The sequence below is a fragment of the Medicago truncatula genome, chromosome 2 (assembly GCF_003473485.1).
Source record: "Medicago truncatula cultivar Jemalong A17 chromosome 2, MtrunA17r5.0-ANR, whole genome shotgun sequence".
Classification (NCBI taxonomy): domain Eukaryota; kingdom Viridiplantae; phylum Streptophyta; class Magnoliopsida; order Fabales; family Fabaceae; genus Medicago; species Medicago truncatula.
Genome location: NC_053043.1, coordinates 47,953,985 through 47,978,030, shown reverse-complemented (window position 1 = coordinate 47,978,030; position 24,046 = coordinate 47,953,985). Strand labels below are relative to the sequence as shown.

The following is a 24,046-nucleotide window of genomic DNA, read 5'->3' as shown; positions in this document are numbered from 1 at the left end:
TTTTCCAGCAATAAGAGTGCACAAACAATAGAAAAACCCTCCTTCAAAACAAAAAGTTCACTAAATTCAAAACCAAGCTTGTACCGGTACATCAAAAAGAGAAAAATAAATAGCAGCATAACAAAAAGATGTAACGAAATTCTTGATAAATAACAAACTAGGAAAAATGCAAATGCTGTCTGAGTTTGCTGGTAATGGAGTTTGTTAAAAAACGACAGAAAGCTCTTAAAGTACAAACTGATAAATCAAGCAACTAGAATATGAGAAGGGAAATGTGATTCACTGAATCACATAAACAGGTTGGGCTTCTTTGCTTTGTAGGTTGTTTTTAGGCTCCTAGTAGGAGGCCTAATCTTCTTGTACACCAAGGGGAACTTGATTTTGGAATTGTGGAACTGCTTAGTGCTCTCCCTTTTGCACAGATTAGCTGGGATGGTGGCCGTCTTAATGATCTGGATGCAAGGAAATCTGACCCTATGACGAGATGCCATTTCGTTGTACATTGTCTCCACAGCACCGTTTAGAGTAGTATCACGGTATTCCTTGTACATATTGTGATAACCAGTACGACTCTGATAACGCAGCCAAATTCCGTAGTTCTTAATCTTGGTAGGATTTTTCTCAAAGATCTGCAATTAAAAAGAGGTACCATAAACCCCTATGTCCAAAAAGACTGCAATTGAAGGTAAAATAATAACTAAAAATCCAACTCCAGGTATTCTTTCATCACAATTAGCCTTACTTTTCCTAGCATAATTGAAACAATATGCGGAAAAAAAATGAGCATAATTTTTCAGGTTAGTCACTGGTTTCATGCTAAAACCCTACCTGAAATACTTAAGATAGGCATACAGTTTGAAGGAAAAAACTGGCAAAATCCCTTAAAAAGACATGTCACAACAACAGGTTACCTATGTTTGGATTTTGACATAATTCGTCTTCAATCAAAACAGCTTAGACTCAAATGTTTAGTCAATGACTTCTCAAAACAAAACAACTAAACAGAGCAAATTTTATACCAGCACTAATCAAAACAGATGTTTTTATATGCTATCATGGAATGCTAATCAAAATCACAGTTAAAATCATCGAAATGTCATATCAATTGTTCTATTTAGAATCACAAAATACCAAACAAGTGCTTCTACGAGTCGATAAATACAAATAAGCTGTTGATAAGTATAAATCTAGCTTAACTACAATCCTAGTATAAAATTTGAATTAACAGGTAGAATAAATAAATGTGCATACCTCATTGATAGCCAAAACTTGTCCATTACTTTTCTTAACCTTCTTCAACTTCCTCAAGAAATACCTACAACAATTAACATTATTAAAAACACAATTAAAGGGTTAATCACTCACACAAATTTGTTAATAATAAATAAGGAACTTACCAGAACTTGGATTTGGCACGAACCTCGTTGGTTGCCCAAAGTTTCATGCGATAAATCTTGGGATGTTCATCCTTTTCGGTGGGAAGTGCTCTTCCGACAACCTGGTACTGGTGAAACTGTGGAAACAAAAATTCATAACCGTGTTACAATTAACACAAAAAAAGATAACTGATGAAGAAAATTAAACGATTTATTAACCAACCTTAGCGTTAACCATTTTCCGCAGATTGTAGTTTTGTGTGAAGGTGAATGAATGAAGCAGCATTTACATGTAGAAAACCCTAATCAATGGTGGACCTTATTGACCCATTTAGTTCGACCCGATTGAAGCGGGTCACACTTTCATGTAAAAATAAGCCCATTTATGTAAGTTTATTTTTATAATTGTTTTTAAAAATAAAAATATATATAATATTGTTTGACACTCGATGTGACTTATGTGACACTCAAAAAAAATTGTTAAATATATTTTTAGTTGTTATAATTGAGAAATGATATTTGTACAATCATTTTTTTAACAACTTTTTGACAACTTTCTCTCTCATACTCACATTATCTTCTTATTCTCTCTCTTCCTTTTTCTCTCTCTATTATTTTTGACCAATCAAATATGAGAAAACCAAAGTTGTCGTAAAAGTTGTATCAAAGAGTTGTACAAATATCATTATTCATTCATTTAAGAGGTGTTTGATTCATAGAATCAAAATGTATTCTCAGGATTGTATAGATATTTTTTTTTTTTTACTATAATTGAGTTATATATTTATATAAACCATTATTTACACTTGAATAGAAAGCAAGCGGGCAACAAGTTGCGCCGCTAGATCTTTTTGGTGGCAAAACCAATCCTCGTAAACACAACATTCATGGACCTGGGAGACATGACATTGTTATGCATGACCTTTTGAACTCTATGTAGAAGGTCAACAGCCTCTGGTGCTAGGAACCCGAAAGTGTCAAAAGCAAATGGTATAAAAGCATGTTGATTGTCAGAACATGCTTTCTCATGTTTGACCACTTTGCTTGACGCAGCTTTTAAGGCTGCCTGTCCTACGATAAAAGGTCCGACACCTAATCCCACAAGTCGTGAAATCTCAGTCAAGTCTACACAAGCATGTTTTCCACCTACCCATCTGTACACCATAACATCCGCAGGCCTGAGTGTTGATCTTCTATCTAGTGGGTCAGTCAGGAAGTTCACAGGTGCCTCCTTCTTCACTGATATTCCCGCCCGTATGAATATATCAAAAAGAACATCCCTAACAAAGTCACGTCTGTACTTAAAGCCGGGAAGCTCCTTACAATGAATGGCATGCTCCCCAAAAGTATCCAGACACGACTTACGACAAACAGAGCACACCTCATCAATAGGAAATAGTGGAATCATAAGACGATATCTAAGGATAGTACGATACTCCACTGGTGACATATGCTGACCTAACCCATCAATCGGGATAGCTAGAAGAAAATTCTGAGCATGTGCTGCTTGCAAACATTCAAAAATCGCCTTCTGCCCCGTGGTCATGTCAAACTTGACTTCCATATCCTGGACACTTTTACTAAAAAGAGCACTCGCCAAAATATGTTGTGTTTTAGGAGGGACAGTGTCTTTGTTAGTAAAAATGCTAACATCAAAATATGGAATCGTACTATGAAGACCATCAAAAGCATTATCAAAATCCGAGTCCATGCCATATAACCCACTGTCTCTCAAAATATGATCTTATAACACCCAAGACTGTGCCCTAGAAGCCACAAAAGTGTACGAGGAAGCCTCTAATGCTGAAAAAATAATAGTGGAAATATTATTCTCGAGAAAGTTTGGAAAAAGTGTTTGATGATGAATTAAATTTGCTAATTTTTCTAAATAATTATTGGCCATTGTATTTTTTTTTCTGAATAAATTATTGGTCATTGCAAGACAATATAAACAAACTAATGTGTTTGGCAATTTTAGTTTATCATACATCATTTTATCTATGTCTACTTTTTTATTAAAGCGATCAAAATATCATAAGTTTTATTGTTCTAATACCATTAGTCTTTTTTTAAGAAATACTTTGATTCATAAATAAATAACTACACTATCTATCAACGTTTGATCAACAAAATCATGTAATAAAAATTGCTTAAGCTTATAAAACAAGAGTTTTTAATTGCAGAAATAAAAACACATGGTGCTTATGGATATGCTTTGTGGTTATTTAAGGGTAAAAATGAACTTTAAAAAAAAAAAAACTTGTGATAACCGTTGGGAATAGATCATTCCCATCCTTTCATGCTGTAAGAAATTGGTTTTGCCGGATTCAGACATAGCAGAGGCTATGGCTTTGAAACTTGGCTTAGAGTTTGCAAGAGATATGCTTTTCTTAAAACATAATAGCTGAATCAGACTCCCTCAACACTATCACAACTCTTAGGGACCAACACCATGGTCAATCTTACATAGGTCCCATTCTGGATGACTGTAAATTGTTATTTTCGACTTTCCGTAGTTATGATTTAGTGCGTATTAGACGTATGGCTAATCATGCGGCACATTATCTAGCAAAATTTGCTCTTTCAAATCCGGATTATGTTTGGATTGAAGATATTTCTAGTTGTATTTATGATGTCTTGGCATTTGATTTGATGTCAGTCATTGTTTAATAGAAATTATTTTCCCGTCAAAAAAAAAAAAAGAAGAGAGTAAAATGGTTGAAAAAAAGTTTCTGAAATGATTTATTCCTTAGAACTTTTCTATGTTTATGTGTACCAAACATTGGAATAAATAATTTTACATTTCTAAAATTTAGTTTGTAGAGGTGAAACAAATGTCCACTGAACTCTTTGTTATAGAGGATTTTTGGTACTAAACACAAATTATGAGTGACCAAAAAGTTAGTTTGCTATTTGACAGAAAATACAAACGATATAAATGAAAAATAAATGAAAAAGTGACCAACATGCTTTCATTTCATCTATCTACTCCATCCGTCCCTATATTTAAGCACTCATTTGATTTTATTTTTGTTCCTAAATGTAAACACCTTTTCAAATTATTAGATGCATTTATTATTTTTTTCCTAAACATACCCCTAATAAATATTACTAACTTGTCTTAAAATATAAAAAGTCAAATTTAATACACATACAAACAAGGATAATTTGGTAATGTTAACACACAAAATAGACACATTAATTAGACCAACAACTTTTCTTAAGAAATGTGAAAAAAGCAAAAGGGGCTTACATTAAGGGAAGGAGGGAGTATCTATCTATTTCTATTATTAGTTTCCGGTAGCTCATACTATAAATTCATTTTGCTTGTGTTAATTGATGTAAAGTGGTTGAAGCTAACAATTAGCTACACTGATCAACGAGCTCCACCAAAAAAACAAATCAAACTGTGGATTATGGATTACCAGGACCCTTCTTCCTGAAAAATTAGAGGGTTAACAAAAAAAAAATTAAAGCACGGAAGACAAATTATTTGAACCAAACTTTGCGGTGCCATGAGATTAAGTTTAAACGGACCTGCTCAGGTAGGCTGGATTAAATGGTACCAAACTTTGTAGTACCATGAGATTAAGATTAAATGGCCAATTACTTTTTACTTTTAGGTGTTATTGTATATAGTTTAATAATAACTTAATCCTCCTTTTGTTGACAAAAAAACTAAATAATAATAATAATAAGTTATTCCTATCACCAAAAGAACTGTTAATTCTAATTTCTAAGTTACATCTGCTAACACAAAACTAATAGGTACCCTAGAGAAAAAGTACTGGTTGGGGCCTAGGGGTATAAATAACAGTATATTACTTTACATATATCCTGCATTTTGCAACCATAAAAAAACATTATGATAGACATATATACATGTACAATGAGACAGAAACATGAGATTAACATTAAACTATTGGTCTCCTCAAAAAAAAAAATTAAACTATTGGTGCATGTTTGATAATGTCTGAATCAAGAAGCCCTTGCTTGATGGGGTCTTGTATGGGTAAATTGGTGGGTTTAGAAGACTCGGCTTGAGTTGCATGTATGAGTATTTCCATAACAGCTGTTACAATGACCATAAAAAGCACTGCAAAGAAGATGCCATGCCACGTGGAGAGTAGTTTAGTCCACTGAAAGAATTTTACTAGAAGAAAGCAAAGGAAACTTGACCAACAAGCCATAACCTGCAGTAGTTCAATTGAAATGAAAATTTATTATGAATAGAACGATTGTTATTAAATAGATAACGAATAAAGTGATTATAAATAATAAGTTTAATCTATCTATCATAATCCAACTCAAAACTTACAAATATTGATCTTTTTGGTCGACGGAATTGATGAAGTTCTAGCTCACTGAATATCTCTGTAGTACTATATTTCTCCAGTAATGCATCCTGAAAATTAGTTGAGTAAACACACATTAATTGTTACAAGTTTAATACAAAAAGTTTTGAAGAATGCATCCATCAGATTAATTTGTGCAAAGTGTCTCTAATGTAGAATGTGAGGGGCTAACTTATAAACTGAGTCATGCCAAATATGAGAAAGTAAAAAACAATTGCAATTAATTAGCTAACAAATTTTCTGCTGCTAGAACATCTTTTACATTACTTGAAGCAATACCTTGGCAACAAAAGCATCTTTGCACCATTGTGCAATGCCATCTTCTGTTTCTGGAAGTTCCTCTATTTCGTGTCGCTTAATTTGAACCTTGACCTGCAAAAACGCAGAGGAGCGTAAATATTTTTTTTTATGTTGTAAAACAGATAACTATAAACAACATCTAATTATGAAGGATTGTTTGTTTTCTCTAATTTAGTTACTGTCAAGCAAGGTTTTCAATTGCCTTACCTTAGAAGGAATCCCTTTAAAAATTCTCAATAGCGTAGGTGAAGTCTCACCCCTTGGAACTGTAAATGTGCAATCATAAATGGCTGGAATGTACTTTCGCGTTTCTTTTACGGCAGTAACAAAGCCCTGGAGAGAGATCATCAACAATAAACAAAAGATATCAGTTGATAAAACAAAGTCAAATTGTAAGCGGTAATTGGAAACTTATGGCGGTAGCTGCTAACATAAATTGTTTAAGTAGCAATTGATCATATTACTGCTATCTCCTATATATAGGCTTGAGGTTGCAAAAAAACTTTCATCAGAAATGGCATTTTTTATTTTTAAGTCCATATATTCTTTTGCAGGGCTACAAATTCTCATTTTCTTGTAACCAAACATATCCTAAGTATCAATATTTTTTACCTTGGTACGAGGAATCAAAACATTTTTAGGTACTGGAATTCCTCTTGAAATAGCAAACTCTTGAGCTGCTAAAAGTTTCGTGTGCGTAAAGCGAGTTCCTTCAACAAAAAGAGCCACCCAAAAAGGCACCGGTTTGTGTTCAAGCAGCTTAAAACCTGACTGCCAACAAAAGTCAAGAGATTTATAAATAAAATGCTAATAATTAAGGAACATTATACTAATAATCACATATATATCTAAATTAATAAAATAATATTTTTTGATTTATTTACCTTCAATGATGATTCATCTTTAGCCCAGTTTCTTTCTAGAAATAAATATTCAGCAAACCACATTGACCAACCTATAACCTGCATAGATATTGCAATGTTGTTACTGGAACAAATCATTTAAATTAATTAAAAGCCTTAATGTAATTCTAAATCTACAAAGAACAAAGAAAGAGAGGTTTAGAGAAACATACAGGGAGGTATTTAAATTCTTTCTTCATAATGGCTATCGTGCTACCAAGGCAACCCGTGCGCTGTGACAAACGCGAAAGAAATAGAATATAAGAACTATATGACTCTGAAATTGTAAGTTAATCAAAGAATTCTGCATATATAGGCACCTACCTGAGCCAAGACCCATCCAATAAGCCAATCAATGTCACTCCTGTGATTGCATATCAGAAGTGCATTTTCTTTACCTGAAATTTTCACCAGAAAAAATGCAAATTTGTGAGAGATCCTGTTATACTAGTTTATTTTTAGCAAATAATATTAAGAACTTTATAAACCATGTTAACTAACCCATTAATTGAAATGTTTCTGAATCTGCGTACAGCTCGACCTGCAACCCAAATACTCGACAAATTAATAGGCAAGAAAGAGGGTTTAGAACATAGATAAACAACATATTAATATAGATTAAGGTAATGAATCAAATTAAGACCTTGACGCCCGCCCACCAATCAATGAGCCATATGAGTTCCAACCATAATGATTCTGTGAGCACATTGTTTATTCTTCTATAACAATATCTTGATATAGGACGAACAAACACAAAGAAGATAGCCTGCAAATGGATATATATAAATTTCGTATAAATAGCTTATAATCAACCAATTAACTATCAAAAAATGAAAATTCAATCTAATCGTAATTCTAATAACTTTTCTCCTTTGAGAATTCCAATTCCACAATAAACAAGGCAGTGTTGATCAAGAATCAATGAAGTTTTACATAGAAACAGAAATGCATACATACACATAATCTACATATCTATGTTGTTGTTAAATAGCTGTTGCATAGCAGAATTTGAAGAAATCGTCGTCATTGTTTCACGATAGGTTGTTTAGTACATAATATTATGGATTGAATTGAATTAAATTTACCTGAATAACATTGATAATGAGGCCTGAAAGAATGAAAATAATGCCTACAGGAAGAATAACAATTGTAGCTGGGAAAGCCATGTCTTTCCTAACCTTCTTTCTATTAAGCTAATTGAGAATTATGAATGAATACGAGAGGGAGAGAGAGAGAGAATGCAAAAGTGTAATTTGGGGAGAAAAAGAATTAGATGTTTGTGATTAAGGAATAATAATTATGAATAGCTAGCTGTCCCACGCTGGGTTAAATAAGGAAGCATAATTAAATACCAACTATGGTATACAAAAAATCAAATAAATAAGTCAATACCATGTGGAAAATGGAAATGCAAAGTTGGCACTTCTTCATTCACATGTTCATAATAATAATAATAATTGAATTTCGAAGCTCAGTTGAATCTGAATGCCTCTCCACATCAATCTTCAATGGTATACATGTAAATCCTTTTACGTACTTCTATTAAAAGATAGTTGAGTTGACAATCAACTTTGACACTATATGACATGAATTTCTATTAAAAATTTATTAGGATTCACTAAACTTTAGAATTGGATAAAATTGAGATAGCCTTGAGGGCCAAAGTGGAAATTATCATTTTAATACACAATTTTGGGTAATTCTTACACATGAAGCATTCAAAAGAACTAACAATTACAAATCCAAATCAAATGCCAATTTACCAAAAACAAACAATTCTAATACAAAAAGCAATGAATTAAATTCTACCTCTCTAATTTTGATTCCCAAAAAGCAATGAAAAAATATTTTAATCAATTTAATTTCTTCACGCCTGCCAACTAATTTCACTCAACAAGATTCTCAAACATAAACGAATAATTCGATATTTCGATTCATCTAAACTCCATTCACTCCTTAGATTCCCCATCCAACCATTGAAGGTCCACTAGAACATGCAAAACACAATGAGCACTATGAGACTGTTTCATTTTTTTTTTATTAAAAAAATTGTATTAATTACATTCATATTGGTGAAATAAATTTAAAACAACACAATTTTTTTTTTTGGTAGAAAAAACAACACAAATTTAACGTTACTGTATTTATTTTTTGAGAAAATTAACGTCACTAAAATTGAAAAAAAATGTTATAAACAAACTCAAAACACTAATATTAAAAGTATAAAAGAGCAAAATATCTACAAATGTTACAAAATCAAAATGACCTCCTTAGTTATTGATTGAATCTGTACTCTATCAGAGTTGATTTGTCAATGTGAACTAAACGCAACAAATTAAAAATTCAAACAACATCACGCCAAGACAATTAACAAAAGAACATTGAACGCAAACGATGAAATCATAGAAAAACAATAAAGGAAAATCACACACACTTCATTTATTTAGATAACATGAGAAAAATACTAACTTTTAGTCCTCCAAAACTATCGCCATTTTTTATCTTGCTTTTAAGTTAACCGATGTGTAACATTCAAATTTTTGATTTATTGCTGCAATCATATTTATAATATTATAAAAATTCCTCAAAAAAATAGCATTTTTTTTAACTAAACTTGAAAATGAATTTTTATGTTTTAGGCGTTAAAGAATTCATTTGCTTCTGAAAACTCGTTATTCGGCCAATCCGATGGGTCAAATCCCACCTGACTTGGGGCCAATGCAAAGCTTTACGCGAATTAGCCCATCAAAATTGATATCGGATGGAATCGAACATGAGACAACGAGAGCAGCACACTTCAAGATAGCAAGCTCTCAAAAAAGAAAAAATTGCAAGCCAACATCACCAAACCAACCGAAGTGTTTTTTTTTTAAAAAAAAATATTTAATTTTTTTTTGAAAGAAAAAATTTATTTAATTTTTTTTAAAGAAATAATATTTAATTAATGATTTGTTAGAAAAATATTTTAGAGAAATATATACAATATATAAAGAGAATACATGGTTTTACCTGACTTTTTCACTTACAATTATACCTTTATATAAATTTGCATATAAGAATGCTATATTGTTGATGTCCTTTAAAAAGATAAGAATTTATATTATGTTTGTTTTATTGTTCGTGTTTTAAAAAAGATAAATATAATTTGTTACAATATTTTTCAAAAAGATAAGTATCATTTTTTTTCTCGTATGAATAAAAGATAAGTATAGTTTGTTACAACGTGAAAGTGCAAAATATCTCTATACATACAATTTTAATCAAAATTAATTATAATCAAAATTTCCCTAAAACAAAACTATAATAAAAATTAAAATTTCATAAAAAAAAACTATTGTATGTAATTCATTATATTAACACAATAAAAAGAACAGACATACAAACACAAAATACTTATCCGTCTAAATAAGTTCATCTTATATTCTGATCATTAAAACTTTGAAGGATAAAAATGATTCGATTTTTTTTATGGTGGCCGGGGTTTGAACCCCAGACCTTGCATATTTTATGCATTGTCCATACCAACTGAGTTAAACTCACAAGGAAAAAAAAAATATTCGATTTAAATGGAGGACCAAAATTATGGATGGAAAATTTTTAAGATCTAGAAGTCAAAAACAAATTTTTAAGTGAACAAAAATTAGGATATGAGTAAAAACAACAAATATATTAACCCTTTCTTTAAAAAATAAAAAATAAAGGATTAATAGGTCTTTACCCCTGTAATATAGATCATTTTCTATTATTTTTTTCTGTAAAATATTTTTTTTATTTTTTTTTGTTTTGATTTACCCTCTAATAGACCAACCAAAAACAGTTGTATATATTATGTAAAGAAACTAAAAACAGGTTGAACTGAAGGCGCATCGGCACTCCTTTGTTCCCGAAACCCAGCAGCTCACAGCTATTCTGTAGAGAATTTTGGGATTTGACAGTTTGTTGAGATAAAATAGTGTTACGTTTCACCCTAACTCTCAATCGCAGGTTGGTTCCTTTCTTTAAATCCCAATTCATAATAGGATTTTGCAGACAACAGGAATAGCCAAATAGTTGCAATATCTCCTGCATAGTTTCTTTTCTTTAATTTATTTGGGCCATAGTATTCAACTACCATATACTGGTAGAAAAATTTGTGTATATGTTCAAATTTTGTCTACATCATATTGTTATTTTTCTCTGGTCTGGAGTGGTCAACATTATGATTTATTCATGACTTTTGGTATATCATGACCATGTTCTCTGGAGTGTTTCTTTGTAACACTAATATAAAGGGAACTCTAAAATTAAGTACCAATTTTGTTTTAGGAGGGGATTCAAAAACATACACCATGAAAATTGAAACTGAAATTTAGATAAGTACAGATAACATAGATCTTATGAAATAGTAAACCTAATTAACTTGAAATCGCAAGCACACAGTTACATTAGTGTTTTTCTTTTTGCTAGGAGTAATCTTTGCTACTAACATTGATCAAATTACACCATAATGATATATCATAAACCATATTAAGATTCAACTCTAGTATTTCTCTGCCTTCAGCGATCTGACTATCCTCTATCCGATCTACTTTCTTTACTAGAGAACCTACATGTCTTCTCTCTACATGTCCAAACCATCTAAGCCCAGTTTCCACCATCTTTTCTACTACCCCAATTCTCTCTCTAATGTTGTCATTTCTAATCACGTCTCATACAGTCTTACCACACATCCAAATCCAACGCAACATCCTTGTCTCCGCTACATTTATTTTTCCCCTTCCCCTAACAAAGTAACTACTAACATTTGCCTTTCAGCAAAAGTCATTGAATTACCTTTCTGTTTACAGGAACATATCATCAAATTAGACAGAATATTATGGCTGGACATTCTGGGTCAGGTTCATCCGACAAGAAATCAAGCAATGGAGTGAATGAGTTGCTGACTTTTAACGCTGAAAATATGCAAAGCAACATGAAAATCATCTATTACAGGTTTGGTTTCATTGCACCTTCTTAATTCTGTGTTTACTTGAATATATACATATAGCACTATAACAGGAAGCGTTATATGCGCAATTGTTCAACGCTGTCTATGATTCACAATTGAATTTTCTGTTTCTTTTACAGCCGAACATTTTTATCTATAATTGGCGGAGTTGTTGCTGGTATTTTGGGATTTACTGGCTTGAAAGGATTTGTCTTCTACGCACTTCTCATGGCATTTACTTCACTTGGGCTCGTAGCCAAAGCAAAATTTTCAATCCACACATACTTTGATTCCTGGAACCGTGTGCTTATTGATGGCTTTCTCGGTGGTCTAATGGTAGGTTTTTTATGTTTACTTCATCTTTATTTTGTCATAATTTGCGTTTATTTTTCATTAAAGAAGAAATAAGTTTGGATAAGATAGGTAGACTAGAGTAAACACACATACAAATAGGAAACTAGATATCATCCTCAAAGAAAATCAAATTTAGAAAGTCAGGGAAAGCAACGAAAGACACATCAACGGTTTAGGGTTAGCTAAACTCGCTGCTTATTAACTACTAGAATCCCCTGGAACAACATGAATGAGGTGACTGTATATTCTTTATGCCATAAAGGATGCAGTGGCGAAGATTTGTCTAGAAAATTGTTTCAGCATAGAGATTCAAACTCACAAGACATGTCCATGAGATCTCTCCTTGTCAATATTTTTTAATAGAAAAAAGTGCTGAACACTTAGAGAGACCATGAAAAGGCATGTGTACCTTAGATGTTTTTCGTTTGAATGAGCATTCTGCTCCAGCAAAAGATTCCACGAGATAGCTTGCAAAGTTCATTACCATAATATTTCCTGATACTCTAGGCAAAAGTTTGAACTTATGAAGGAAAATGCTTCAAGCTTTAACCAGTTGAGAGGATACATTTTGTAGTCACCAGACACACTAAATGACCTACTCCAGATGTACTTAGCTCCTTGCCTTTGTGAAAATAAATTTGCTGTATTTTCTAATTCTAGGGTACATATGACAAATACAATGGAAACAAAGTGTTATTGGCCTTATGTATAAGCCTACTCTGTCCAAGCCTGTGAATCTACTAGTAACCTTTGAAATTATCAGCAGCCTTCTCTGGCAGAAAATTTTCTCTGTTTGGACTCAGAAAATGGTTAAGAAAGTAAAAAAAAACGACTTGCAAATAAGTATATTAAAATATCCAACAGTCCAAATCATTTTTTCCAGGTTACTTGTAACAAATGAACAGAGTCAAGCAAAGGTAGAAGAAAATCCAATTGAAAATATTCTGTATCTTTTGAATTCCTAGAGAAATTAAAGTTCCAACAATTAACATCTAGTACTATGAAAATTGAAGATGAGATCATGAGAGACTGATACTGGGAGAAAGACAAAATAATCAAGGTTTCGCCTCCATGAATATTAAATTCCTTGTGCACCCCAACCTAAGATTTACCTAGAACCCAAGTGTCTAACCTGATAATGATTACTTACCTAGATTCCCATTCTTAGTCACTTAGCTAAACCATACTTGTTAACCCATTTATTCAGCAATTATATATGACTTTCAATGCAATTGTGTGTGATCTCTTTCAAAAACATGTATTTCTGTGGTCTCTATCTTAGCAAGTGTAAAATGTGATCACTTTTGCTATTACTGGCTGAAAAGAAATTTTCTAATGTTCATTGTGATGATTTGTGTGTATTTCATGAGTCAGATATTGTACATTGTAAAATACATAGCTTTCACCCCCTTTTAGGAAATAAAAAGAAAGAATCAACTTGCTATTCATATTATTGGCATCCCTTATATAGACTTCTGATGTTTGTTTGAGTGGTATGTGTTTGTTGACGATATTTTCCCGTTCTCTCCCCCTCAGTAAAATGTTTGTTAATTGTACAGAGAAAGGCCAAAAAGAGGGCTTTCCTCTGCAAATTAGGGGAAAAGAGAGGCAGAAAAGGGAGGTTTATCCAGTCCATAACTATTTTAATATATCTGATAAGGCCTTTATAGCATATTGAAATTTTAATGTTTATAAAAAAAAGTCTTGTTGTAATTGCCTTGCTGATCTTATCTGGCAAGTTAAACATTATATTTTGATCATAATAATGTATATGTGGGGGGTTTGTATCCTCTCTTGCTCCCTATATATTTTATTCTTGAATGTACATTTTTTCAGCATTCTAACTTTCCTTTTTTTGATCCCATGCAGTCGTTCGTGCTGTTCTGGACGTATCCTTCTCTTTGTCAATAATACTTCGAGTATTTTAATTTTAATTAAATATTATCAAATATGTTAAAAATGGAGTTAGTTTTTTCATAATTGTATCAAAATGTAATTCATAAATATCAAAAGAAATTTGGGTTGGCGAGGATTTGGTTAAGATAAAGTCATGTTTTCTTAACAACTTTGAAATGTTTGAATATACACTGGCGGAACTTTCAGATTTTCTTGAGCAGCCATTGCCATGCTCATTCAACTTAACAATAGTCACTCCAGAGCATCCTACTAAAACACAACCTAAAACAACTGATATTCTTGCATATCTATCTTCTGCTTAAATTCTTGTTGTTATACTGTGGTTCCTTGACAAAATACAGATTTGCATATGACATTGCTCATATATTTTGACTGCCGGGATGTGCAAGTGTTTCTAGAGAAGACAGTTTTTTCTCCATTGCGGCTATTCAGAATGAAGTTACAACAACTTACACCCTTCACTTATGAGATAGCTTTCATGATGTTCCCGATTTTAAACAATGTAAACTTTACTTTCATTATCTTATATGTTCATGTATAATTTAATATAGTGGGAAGCACTCGATGACGAGGGCTTGTTGTGGCTGTTGAATTGTTCTCTAGAATATTTTTCTTGAAGTTTACTTTGTGATATAGATTGCAATTTGGCCAATTCAGTATGAAACAATATCAATGACTAAGGATAGAAGTTTTGGTTGACATTCTCATGTTTAAGCTTGAAATTAAATTTGTTTTCTTCGAATGGTTATAATTAATAGTTTGGTGTTTAAGAAACTAAAAAAGGAATGAAGAAATTAATTTTACAATGAAAAGATAAATGTTTAAATTTTTAAAACATTAAATACACAATTTTCAAGAAAATATTTATATCTTTAGCTTCTTAACTTGTGGATGAAGGATACATACAAGTCAGTAGCATTTTCCTTTCTTTCGAAAAACGAGAAAGTTAGCATTTTCTTTAGAGCATTACTTTTTCCACCCTATGTCTTTCCTCGCGCGCCTTATTTTTTTTTCCAAAATTACCCTCGGAGCATTCCGGATTATATAATCCGGAATGGTGTTTTCTGTTGTTAAAGGGTGAAAAAATGAGTAACGGATTTTGTAATCCGGAAACTTCAAAAAATAGGGTGTGTTACATGATGTTTCCGGATTACATGATCCGGAAACCCCCTAAACACCCTTTTTCAAGGTAAAACAGTTCGGATTATATAATTTGAACTGTATCAGCACAAATTCTAAACATGTTTGTAAATAGTCATTTCAGGGACAATATTAATCTTCCTAACTCTCATCCTTCTGTTTTGAGTCATTGTTATCTGTTCTTAGTTAAAAACCGGATTTTTGGGCTACTTGATCGGATTGCTCTGAAACTTCCCCAGAAAATCAGAAAAAAATTCAAGGATCATGACACCATTAGAAGGAACTTCTTATGGGACTCCGCCCCTCAAAATCCAAAATTCCATCGTTTAGACCCATTTTTCATTTTTTTTTAATTTTTCATATTCTCAGAAAAATTCGAAAAAATTTGCATTAGTTTTATTTGATTTTTAGAATTTTTTTGTGCTATTTTTATATTTTTATGATTTTATTTGACAGGTTTTTAGCATTTTTTTACTTAGTTTTTTATGTTGTTTTTAAAAGCAAAACTCAAAACTGCTGAAATGTGAGAGTATGGCTGATTATACATAAGAATTGTCCGAGTTATAAAATCCGAAATAGTAAACATGAATCCAAATTTTAAAATCCATAATGCACAAGGACATTTTTGGAAATTTTACATGGCGCGGGAGAAGACCATAGGATGGGAGATGTTGATTTTAAACTCCATTGGGCCATGATTTATGTTAAATATGTAATTAATCATTTTTTTACTTCTTTAAGCTAGGAACACAACATATTCTTGTGATCTCTAGAAAAAACATATTTTTGCGATTATTGTATCGTACTAGATAGCAATGCCCTGTTTGTTAATTTTGATCAGGCAGTCTAGTGACTAAAAATTTACCTTTAAGATGAATAACTAAGATGTCCAAAGTTCGAACTCCAATATCTACATATATTATACAATATACCGCATGATCTAATGGTAGAAGGGCGAGACAACATGACCTAATGGCAGAAGGGTGTTGCTCATGAGTCATGACAGCTATTTGTGATATGCATGTTTCATTTAGATGAATGTTCACACTCCTTGAATCAGATGAATGTCCACATTGCTTAAACCACATTGTTTATCTTGTTTGAGATAGTTACTTACAAGTTGGGGGGAAGGCTTGGGTGAGAGCCCTAAAAGCGTTTTACATAGAGCAACTGTGATTTTTTTTTTGGACACACATAATTGGAAAAAATTAAAAGAGAAATAAATTAATCTCATCATCTTTTTATTAAAATTATCTTTTAGTTTTTCTTATCTATACGTGTGTGCCTAAATATTTTTTATTTGTATTTGTGATCAACTGAGACTCTCTCAATATACAAATTAGTTAACGCAAAGAATCAATCAATATATTTAAGAAAACAATATAGAAATGAAAACTTAAATATACCTTTACTAATCTCATGCCACCTCATCAATTTAATTTCCTCTATTTTATTGTATTTGAGCTTTACATTTCAAATTTTCTTTTCCCATCACACTCTCCCTACCTCATTTTCTCACCACTCTCTCTCTTTTATTTTATTTTCTCACCGCTTCAAAAGAAAGGAACAAATGTTTTTTTGGTGGCCGGGGTTCGAACGCCGGACCTTACATATATTATGCATTGTTTATATCAGCTGAGTTAAGTTTACGAGAAAAATATTTGGAATCCATAAATAAATAAAATACATAAAAATTATAAGATAAATAGTTATCATCTATAAATATAAAAAAAGAAACTTTCATTAAAAATAAAAAATAAACTTATAATACATTTCGATAATATATTTGTTACAGATAAATATAACAAAACACTCCCCTAAAAAAATATATAACAAAACACATAACAAATAATTATTTATTTCTTAAAAAAAAGATAACAATTATAATCAACATTATACTTCCCTCAAAAAAAAAAATAAAAAAAAATCATGATTTTAAACCCAGTTTACAGCAGCGTTGGCACTTCCCGAAACCCAGTTCACCGCCAACTGTAGTCTGCTCGTAACAATGGCAACAACGTATCACCAACCAGCATCCCTAGAAGAAGTTCGAACCCTATGGATAGGCGATTTACAATACTGGGTAGACGAAAACTATCTCACACACTGTTTCTCCCACACCGGCGAAGTCATCTCCATCAAAATCATCCGCAACAAAATCACCGGCCAACCCGAAGGTTACGGTTTCATCGAATTCGTCTCCCACTCCGCCGCCGAACGCGTTCTTCAAACCTACAACGGCACTCAAATGCCTGGCACCGAACAAACCTTCCGTTTAAACTGGGCTTCATTCGGTATCGGTGAACGCCGTCCTGATGCTGGTCCCGATCATTCGATATTTGTGGGGGATTTGGCGCCTGATGTTACGGATTATTTACTGCAAGAGACTTTTAGGACTCATTATGGGAGTGTTCGTGGGGCGAAGGTTGTGACTGATCCGAATACTGGGAGGAGTAAGGGGTATGGGTTTGTTAAATTTAGTGATGAGAGTGAGAGGAATCGTGCTATGTCGGAGATGAATGGTGTTTATTGTTCTACTAGACCGATGAGGATTAGTGCTGCTACCCCCAAGAAAACTACGGGGTATCAGCAGAATCCTTATGCTGCTGTTGTTGCTGCTGCTCCTGTTCCCAAAGGTATAACAAAACCCTACACTTTTTTTATAATTAGGATAATTAGTATAATTAAGTGCTTAGTATAATGTTAGGGCTTATGTTTGGATAATTAGTTTAATTAAGTTACTTAGTAGAATGTTAGGGCTTATGTTTGGATAATTAGTTTAATTAAGTGTTAAGCGTTTGGATAATTAGTTTAATTAAGTGTTAAGTGTTTGGGTAATTAGTTTAACAAAATCAGGGGACCGGGCTCAAGTGGTCAATGAGCTTCACTAAAGGACAAATCATTCCTAGGTTGAATAATTCTTGGTCATGCTATACTTACCTCACGGCCGAACTCCAGATTACCATGACCCCATTCCCCTGGCTACCACAGGGTTAACACAAACAAAAGATAAAATTAAGTCAAATTGTTTTCATATAAGTTATAAATTGAAATTGGCTTATGGACATGTCATAACCTGTTTGCGTAAGCTCTTTCAAGCAGACTTGGAAGGGTTTATATTCGTAGGTAAGTTGAAATAAATCAATTCAAACCACCCTGTTTCGATTGTAAGTTTAATTAAGTGCTTACAACATAAGTGTTTATCATGTTAGTAGTGCTTATGTATAAGTTTATTGGGAAAACCACTATTTTGGTCTATCGAAGTGTAATTCATTGTCACATTGGTCCCCAAATGTATCTTTTATATGTCATTTTGGTTTTCGAATCTATTCTTAGGTAGTCATTTTGAGCTTATCTATTGACAAAAGTTTTGTGAGACTGATTGGGAGAATTTATGGAAACAACTTATGACACTTTTCATAAGCTTTTCTCAGCTTAATTTCATAAATTCTCCAAGATAGCTTCTGAAAACAACTTATAGCATATACAAAAACAATTTAACTTTATTGTATCTTTTCCTATATAAATATCTCGTGTAAGCTTATATATAAGCGTTTAGCATGATAAGCGCTTGTGCTATATGCTGCAAATAAGATGTTTATCCAAATAGGGATTGTCGCCGTTTACGTTTTTAGTTTTGAGCTTATCTATCAGCATGATAATGCTGCAAATAGGGATGTTTTTGCAATTTCACACATTCAAGGACCTAAGTGGTTGGTTTTTGTGTAAGTTATTCTATAGAAAAAGATAAAATAAAGTCAAATTGTTTCGTATAAGTTATATAAGTTATTTTTATATGCTATCTTGGATAACTTATGGAGATAAAGTGAAATCGGCTTATGGACATGTCATAAGCTGTTTCCGTAAGCTCTTTCAAACAAACTCACAAGGGTTTATTTTATACTAGTAGATAAATTCAAATAAATCAATCCGAATAGCCCTAATTTTTAATGCAATGTGTTTTTCAGCTTTACCCTGTGAGTTATGACCAATGACCATAACATTTTACTGATTTAGATTGTAAGAAAATTGTACATGATTGGTGTCACTATATAATTTGTACTTGTGAATGGGTTTCTGGCTGAAGACTTACATTGTTATCTATAAGCCTGTTCGATTAAAAATTTGTTGTGTTTATGATTGATGGAATGGTACTAATTGTTGTTGTTTAGATTGACTAAAATATGATAGAATGGTATGTAAAGGAATTCATATTCTATCACATTCCGTCCAGTTTCTCTATTTTTCTTGTACCAATATGGGGTTTAAGATGGAGCTTACTTGTTTATTAATCTCCTTACCATTACATTCACTTTTCGAACTTCGGAAAGAAAGCTTTTTCTCTTTTCCTTCGTATAGGCATGGTAATTATTCCATCATGTTCTTATTCATAAAAAAAAAGTTCCATTCTATTTTTTCTTATTTCACTTGATATCCAACTTTAGCCTTGAGGTTCTAAAAACTTTATGCAATCCTAGGTCATGCAATCCATTAAATTTCAAATATTGTTGGAGTGTTGGTCCTTTAGATATGCATTTCATGATGCGACTAGAACCTTCCTAGGACGAAGTCTTGCATTTGAAGTTGAAACTTTGATCTTTTTGGTGTTCTGATATTTTGATTTAGTACACCCTAGGAAAGATACTTATCTATGATTTCCTTGGCAGCAATATATCCAGTGCCGGCATACACCACCGCCCCAGTGAATACAGTTCCACCAGAATACGATGTAAACAATACTACTGTAAGTCCTGTAGCACTAACATTTTTGAATTTTTCATTTCCTATGGTGCTCTTACATGCCTTTGCAATGCAGATTTATGTTGGTAATTTGGATCTTAATGTCTCAGAAGAGGAGCTGAAGCAAAACTTTTTGCAATTTGGAGAGATTGTTTCTGTCAAAGTTCATCCCGGCAAAGCATGTGGTTTTGTTCAATTTGGTGCTAGGTCTTCTTTTCCCCTTTAATCTCTTTTTAAGCATTGAAGTGTTTTTGTGATATCTTTTTAAAATTGAAACTAAAAATTAATGATAAGATTTTGATATGTTGCCTCTCAAAGGAAATAAGTTTCATGTGACCCTAATTTACCATGCATCTTGAGTTCTTTCATGATCTTTATATTTTTTCCTTAATTCTATTATGTGAATGTTCATTTAATCTTTCTCATATCTGATGTCTGTAGAGCATCTGCTGAAGAAGCCATTCAGAAGATGCAGGGAAAGATATTAGGTCAACAAGTGATCCGAGTTTCTTGGGGTAGGCCCCAAACAGCTAGACAGGTATTTTTTTCATTAGAAATGGTCTATTTCTTCACAAAATTAAGCTATAGCCTTGTGCATTTGTGTATATTATTCATTTCAATTTCAGATATTCTTTCAATGTAGAATCGTAGATTACAAATTGTCCATATTTGTTTAGGTTTTTAACATAGGATCCATACATGGGGTTCTACTTCTAGTATTATTTTTATTGCCCTTTTTATGTATTGTCATGTTTTTATTTAGAAGTAAGTTTGTTAGGACATGTGTGGAAGATATTCTAGATTCCAGTTCTAATGACAAATCTTGAAATTGTGAAGGTTCGACAACTTGTGAACTATGAAGCACGGACACCTCTAGAATTAGGCGTGTCGCGGTGTCAGACACGCGTCGGTGTCCGACACTCCTATGACACGTATCGAACAAGTGTCCTAAATAAGTTATTTTCTTTTTTATTTCGACACTCCTTGGACTGGTGTCCGACACCTATATAACACTTATATGAGGCGTGTCGGACAACTCAAACAAATGTCTGAATTTTTTTCTCTGCTTCCACATAGTAGATTCAAGAATTAAAGATGTGTGAGAAAAGTTGAGCAACGAGGCATTCTGGACATTAAAGTTGATTACAATGTTTTTTAATTTTTCAATAATAAATGGATAATAAAAGCCAAATATTGTTATAGACCTTTTTTTAATGAAATAAAGTGCTCAAGTTAGATTCATATGTATGTATTTTGATTCTCAATTTAGATATTTTATAAATAAATTAATATATAGATAGCGGTGTCGGTGTCCTATATTTTTTACATTAGCGGTGTCGATGTGTCAGTGTCGTGCGGAGTCCGTGCTTCATAGCTTGTGAATGGCCAATGTGGGACATTGAGAGACCCTTACATGGGTTAATACTTAATGGTTAAAGACTAAAACAGGAAATGATATCTTAGGAGTCATATGTATCAATATGGTTTTTGAAGGTTCAGTAAAAAAGATATGTATAGATATGGAGGACGTCAATTAGTGTCTATTGACAATTCGAATTTAGGCTTGGTCTTCTTGACTCTTGATGTATAATTTGCGAACATTAGCAACAGCCCCCTTGTTACAACTACAAACTTCCATCATAACAAACTTTATCTAAATATTAAAAATACTTGAGGTTATATGTCAGTGAGTTTTGATATCTCTGACTAGTTCTATAAGTGTCTCATCATGTTTGAAGTGTTATATTTGTACTAATAAATTTGGCTCTAAATGGTACTAGGACGTACCTGGTGGCTGGGGACAACAGGTGGATCAAAGTCAATGGAGTGCATACTATGGGTATGGACAGCCGGGTTATGAAGCTTATGCATATGGGGCTGCTCAGGATCCTTCAATGTATGCATATGCTGGATATGCTAGCTATGCACAATACCCGCAACAGGTAAGTTATAAAATTTTATTTTTACATATTGCATTGGTTCATATTGAAGGGAATGACTTTATCCGACTACTTATGTTCGCAGGTTGAAGGTGCCCAAGACGTATCAGCTATGTCTGTGCCTACCTTGGAACAAAGGGAAGAATTGTATGATCCTCTGGCAATGCCCGATGTTGATAAGTAATTTCCCCCCTTTCTTTTTATAACATGGGAGACAAACAACTGAACACGAGATATTGACGGATCCGGATTGTATGCAGTCTTGCAGTCGGTCCATTTCTGACCATCTGATGGCCCAGATTTAAATCTCATTTTTAGATATAATAAAACAAATACAATCTGCTTTAAATATAGATCATCCAATCTAAATCGGACGGCAAAAAAGGACTGACTGCATGATTGCATGCAATCTGGATCCCATATTGACTTCATGTGCATTTCTGACATGTCCTTGATTGCTTTGCCAGGTTAAATGCTGCATATCTCTCAGTACACGGAAATGCCATTTTAGGGCGGTCCCTCTGGCACAAAACCCATTCCTCATCCTTGCAGCAGCAAGCTTAGGATCTATTTGTATTTGCACTTCCTATATTTTATGTTTCAATATATTATGCAACTAGATCTGCAACATAACTTAAGTTGCTTAGCTTTAAATTCTTATTGTTTGATCCCCAAATCCCAGTGGCTTTTTCATGTGGCCGCCGACCGGTGTAAAGATATGAAAGATATGACAAGTAGCATATCAGTAGACAAGTCTTTCGTTAGATCGACCCCCTGATTATCTTTTGATTTTGACAATCTAGATAACGTGTCTTTTGTTAAAGGGAAGAAATATTGTTTGGCAGAGGAACTTCAACCTCATTTATGAGCTGATAAGTGTTGATTTAAATGCTTTAACTAATAATCAACTCATTGTGGGGTTTTACATGTTTGTGTGGCTAGTTTCTTTTTGAGATCTCATTAAATCATTAATTTACTCATCGTATTATGTTGTGTCCAATTCTTGTTCGATATCTCATTTATTTATGTGTAATGGCATGGGTTGGCAGGGTTGCTTTCGAGATTGATAAATAACCCACAAATCACTTTTCAGCAGATTTATCTTCACTCATTTGCTTCTTCGTAAACTTCTCAGGAAATCATTTCTCAGACTTAAGCTTTTAAATTATGAACTCTTGAAGAAACAAAAATGTGCATTTTGTTGGTATTAGAAGTGCTAATCAATTCCTTTTAGCTATCTTTAGCTAAATATCTCATTCCCATCAGAACTTTTAACAATCTTTAATTAAACATCTCATTCATATATTGTCTGTGTTTCTCTCATTTCAATGTGTATTTATGTCATTCACATGTTCTTATCCTTCCACCTCTTCATGTCTTTCTCATTTCTATGTGATCATGGGTCTCCAATGAAAATATCACAGAAATCACTCTTTATTTTGCGCCTTATACATTAATGGTCACTCATTCATGGCCTTCACCAATAAGCGAACGTCACACTATCCTTATCATTTAAGAATTGACGTCGTTACTTCCAACCTAAGACACACATCTTATTTTTTTGCTTAAATAAGTCTTCCCTATAAATATAGGCCATTTGAATTTTCGTTCCTGAAGTTACTACTCCTTCCAATCTGCCACTGCAAATATTAATCATTTGAAAAATGATTCTAATTACATCTGATTAGTAACTTCAGGGACGAAAATTCAAATGACCTATATTTGCAGGGACGAAAGACTTATTTAAGCCAACCACCTCGCCAAATCATCACTTGCCACATGGGCACCACGTCGCTAATGACAGTCCACTTTAACAAAAAAACCTAATTATGATTAAAAGTCAAATGATTAATATTTGCAGTGGCAGATTAGAAGGATTACTAACTTCAGGGACGAAAATTCAAATGACCTATATTTGTAGGGACGAAAGATCTATTTAAGCCTATTTTTTATTTTCTAGAATGCTAACAAGTGCGTTTAAGAAGACAAAAGAGGTAAATTTTTATAAGAAATTATGTAATCATTATATTTTTAATTGTCTAAAAGACATACATTG

The 24,046-nt window shown here is 32.7% G+C and overlaps 4 protein-coding genes across 5 annotated transcripts; 2 read left to right on the top strand and 2 right to left on the bottom strand.

Moving 5' to 3' along the window:
* Positions 1–184: 184 nt before the first annotated feature.
* Positions 185–1,652, bottom strand: LOC11434737 (60S ribosomal protein L18a-2). Its single transcript, NM_001378732.1, has 4 exons — positions 1,600–1,652; positions 1,398–1,513; positions 1,252–1,315; positions 185–629 (listed from the first exon to the last, which is right to left on the bottom strand). The coding sequence occupies exons 1-4, from the start codon at positions 1,612–1,614 to the stop codon at positions 288–290; spliced, it is 537 nt and encodes a 178-aa protein (NP_001365661.1). The 5' UTR covers positions 1,615–1,652; the 3' UTR covers positions 185–287.
* A 3,407-nt stretch (positions 1,653–5,059) lies between these two features.
* Positions 5,060–8,436, bottom strand: LOC11434736 (1-acyl-sn-glycerol-3-phosphate acyltransferase 3). 2 transcript variants are annotated; one of them, XM_039830867.1, is made up of 11 exons: positions 8,326–8,436; positions 7,577–7,699; positions 7,435–7,474; positions 7,258–7,331; positions 7,107–7,166; positions 6,916–6,993; positions 6,644–6,802; positions 6,239–6,364; positions 6,011–6,103; positions 5,695–5,781; positions 5,060–5,569 (listed from the first exon to the last, which is right to left on the bottom strand). In XM_039830867.1, exons 1-11 carry the CDS (start codon positions 8,362–8,364, stop codon positions 5,321–5,323), a joined length of 1,128 nt encoding a protein of 375 aa, XP_039686801.1. In that variant the 5' UTR covers positions 8,365–8,436; the 3' UTR covers positions 5,060–5,320. The 2 variants fall into 2 exon arrangements, with proteins under 2 accessions (XP_039686801.1, XP_024631679.1); XM_024775911.2 differs by lacking the exon at positions 8,326–8,436 and adding an exon at positions 8,019–8,269.
* A 2,336-nt stretch (positions 8,437–10,772) lies between these two features.
* LOC11424567 (ER membrane protein complex subunit 6) lies at positions 10,773–14,871 on the top strand. Its single transcript, XM_003597381.4, has 5 exons — positions 10,773–10,917; positions 11,760–11,904; positions 12,040–12,235; positions 14,123–14,142; positions 14,512–14,871. The coding sequence occupies exons 2-5, from the start codon at positions 11,789–11,791 to the stop codon at positions 14,540–14,542; spliced, it is 363 nt and encodes a 120-aa protein (XP_003597429.1). The 5' UTR covers positions 10,773–10,917; positions 11,760–11,788; the 3' UTR covers positions 14,543–14,871.
* A 2,361-nt stretch (positions 14,872–17,232) lies between these two features.
* Positions 17,233–22,917, top strand: LOC11429879 (polyadenylate-binding protein RBP47B'). Its single transcript, XM_003597380.4, has 7 exons — positions 17,233–17,946; positions 19,978–20,054; positions 20,127–20,257; positions 20,492–20,588; positions 21,832–21,993; positions 22,076–22,170; positions 22,458–22,917. The coding sequence occupies exons 1-7, from the start codon at positions 17,319–17,321 to the stop codon at positions 22,552–22,554; spliced, it is 1,287 nt and encodes a 428-aa protein (XP_003597428.1). The 5' UTR covers positions 17,233–17,318; the 3' UTR covers positions 22,555–22,917.
* Positions 22,918–24,046: the final 1,129 nt, after the last annotated feature.

What these genes read in the sequence shown, in the direction of transcription:
- LOC11434737 (NM_001378732.1), bottom strand. An exon ending in CGTGCCAAATCCAAGTTCTG is followed by an intron (nt 1,316 to 1,397) that starts GTAAGTTCCTTA and finishes TAATTGTTGTAG; the next exon opens with GTATTTCTTGAGGAAGTTGA. An exon ending in AAGTTTTGGCTATCAATGAG is followed by an intron (nt 630 to 1,251) that starts GTATGCACATTT and finishes TTTTAATTGCAG; the next exon opens with ATCTTTGAGAAAAATCCTAC.
- LOC11434736 (XM_024775911.2), bottom strand. Translation starts at nt 8,099, where the DNA reads ATGGCTTTCCCAGCTACAATTGTTATTCTTCCTGTAGGCATTATTTTC. An exon ending in TCATTATCAATGTTATTCAG is followed by an intron (nt 7,700 to 8,018) that starts GTAAATTTAATT and finishes ATCCATTTGCAG; the next exon opens with GCTATCTTCTTTGTGTTTGT. An exon ending in GACCAAAAAGATCAATATTT is followed by an intron (nt 5,570 to 5,694) that starts GTAAGTTTTGAG and finishes GAACTACTGCAG; the next exon opens with GTTATGGCTTGTTGGTCAAG.
- LOC11424567 (XM_003597381.4), top strand. Translation starts at nt 11,789, where the DNA reads ATGGCTGGACATTCTGGGTCAGGTTCATCCGACAAGAAATCAAGCAAT. An exon ending in ATGAAAATCATCTATTACAG is followed by an intron (nt 11,905 to 12,039) that starts GTTTGGTTTCAT and finishes TTTCTTTTACAG; the next exon opens with CCGAACATTTTTATCTATAA. An exon ending in TCGTTCGTGCTGTTCTGGAC is followed by an intron (nt 14,143 to 14,511) that starts GTATCCTTCTCT and finishes GACAAAATACAG; the next exon opens with ATTTGCATATGACATTGCTC.
- LOC11429879 (XM_003597380.4), top strand. Translation starts at nt 17,319, where the DNA reads ATGGCAACAACGTATCACCAACCAGCATCCCTAGAAGAAGTTCGAACC. An exon ending in TTTGTTCAATTTGGTGCTAG is followed by an intron (nt 20,258 to 20,491) that starts GTCTTCTTTTCC and finishes TGATGTCTGTAG; the next exon opens with AGCATCTGCTGAAGAAGCCA. An exon ending in ATGCACAATACCCGCAACAG is followed by an intron (nt 21,994 to 22,075) that starts GTAAGTTATAAA and finishes TTATGTTCGCAG; the next exon opens with GTTGAAGGTGCCCAAGACGT.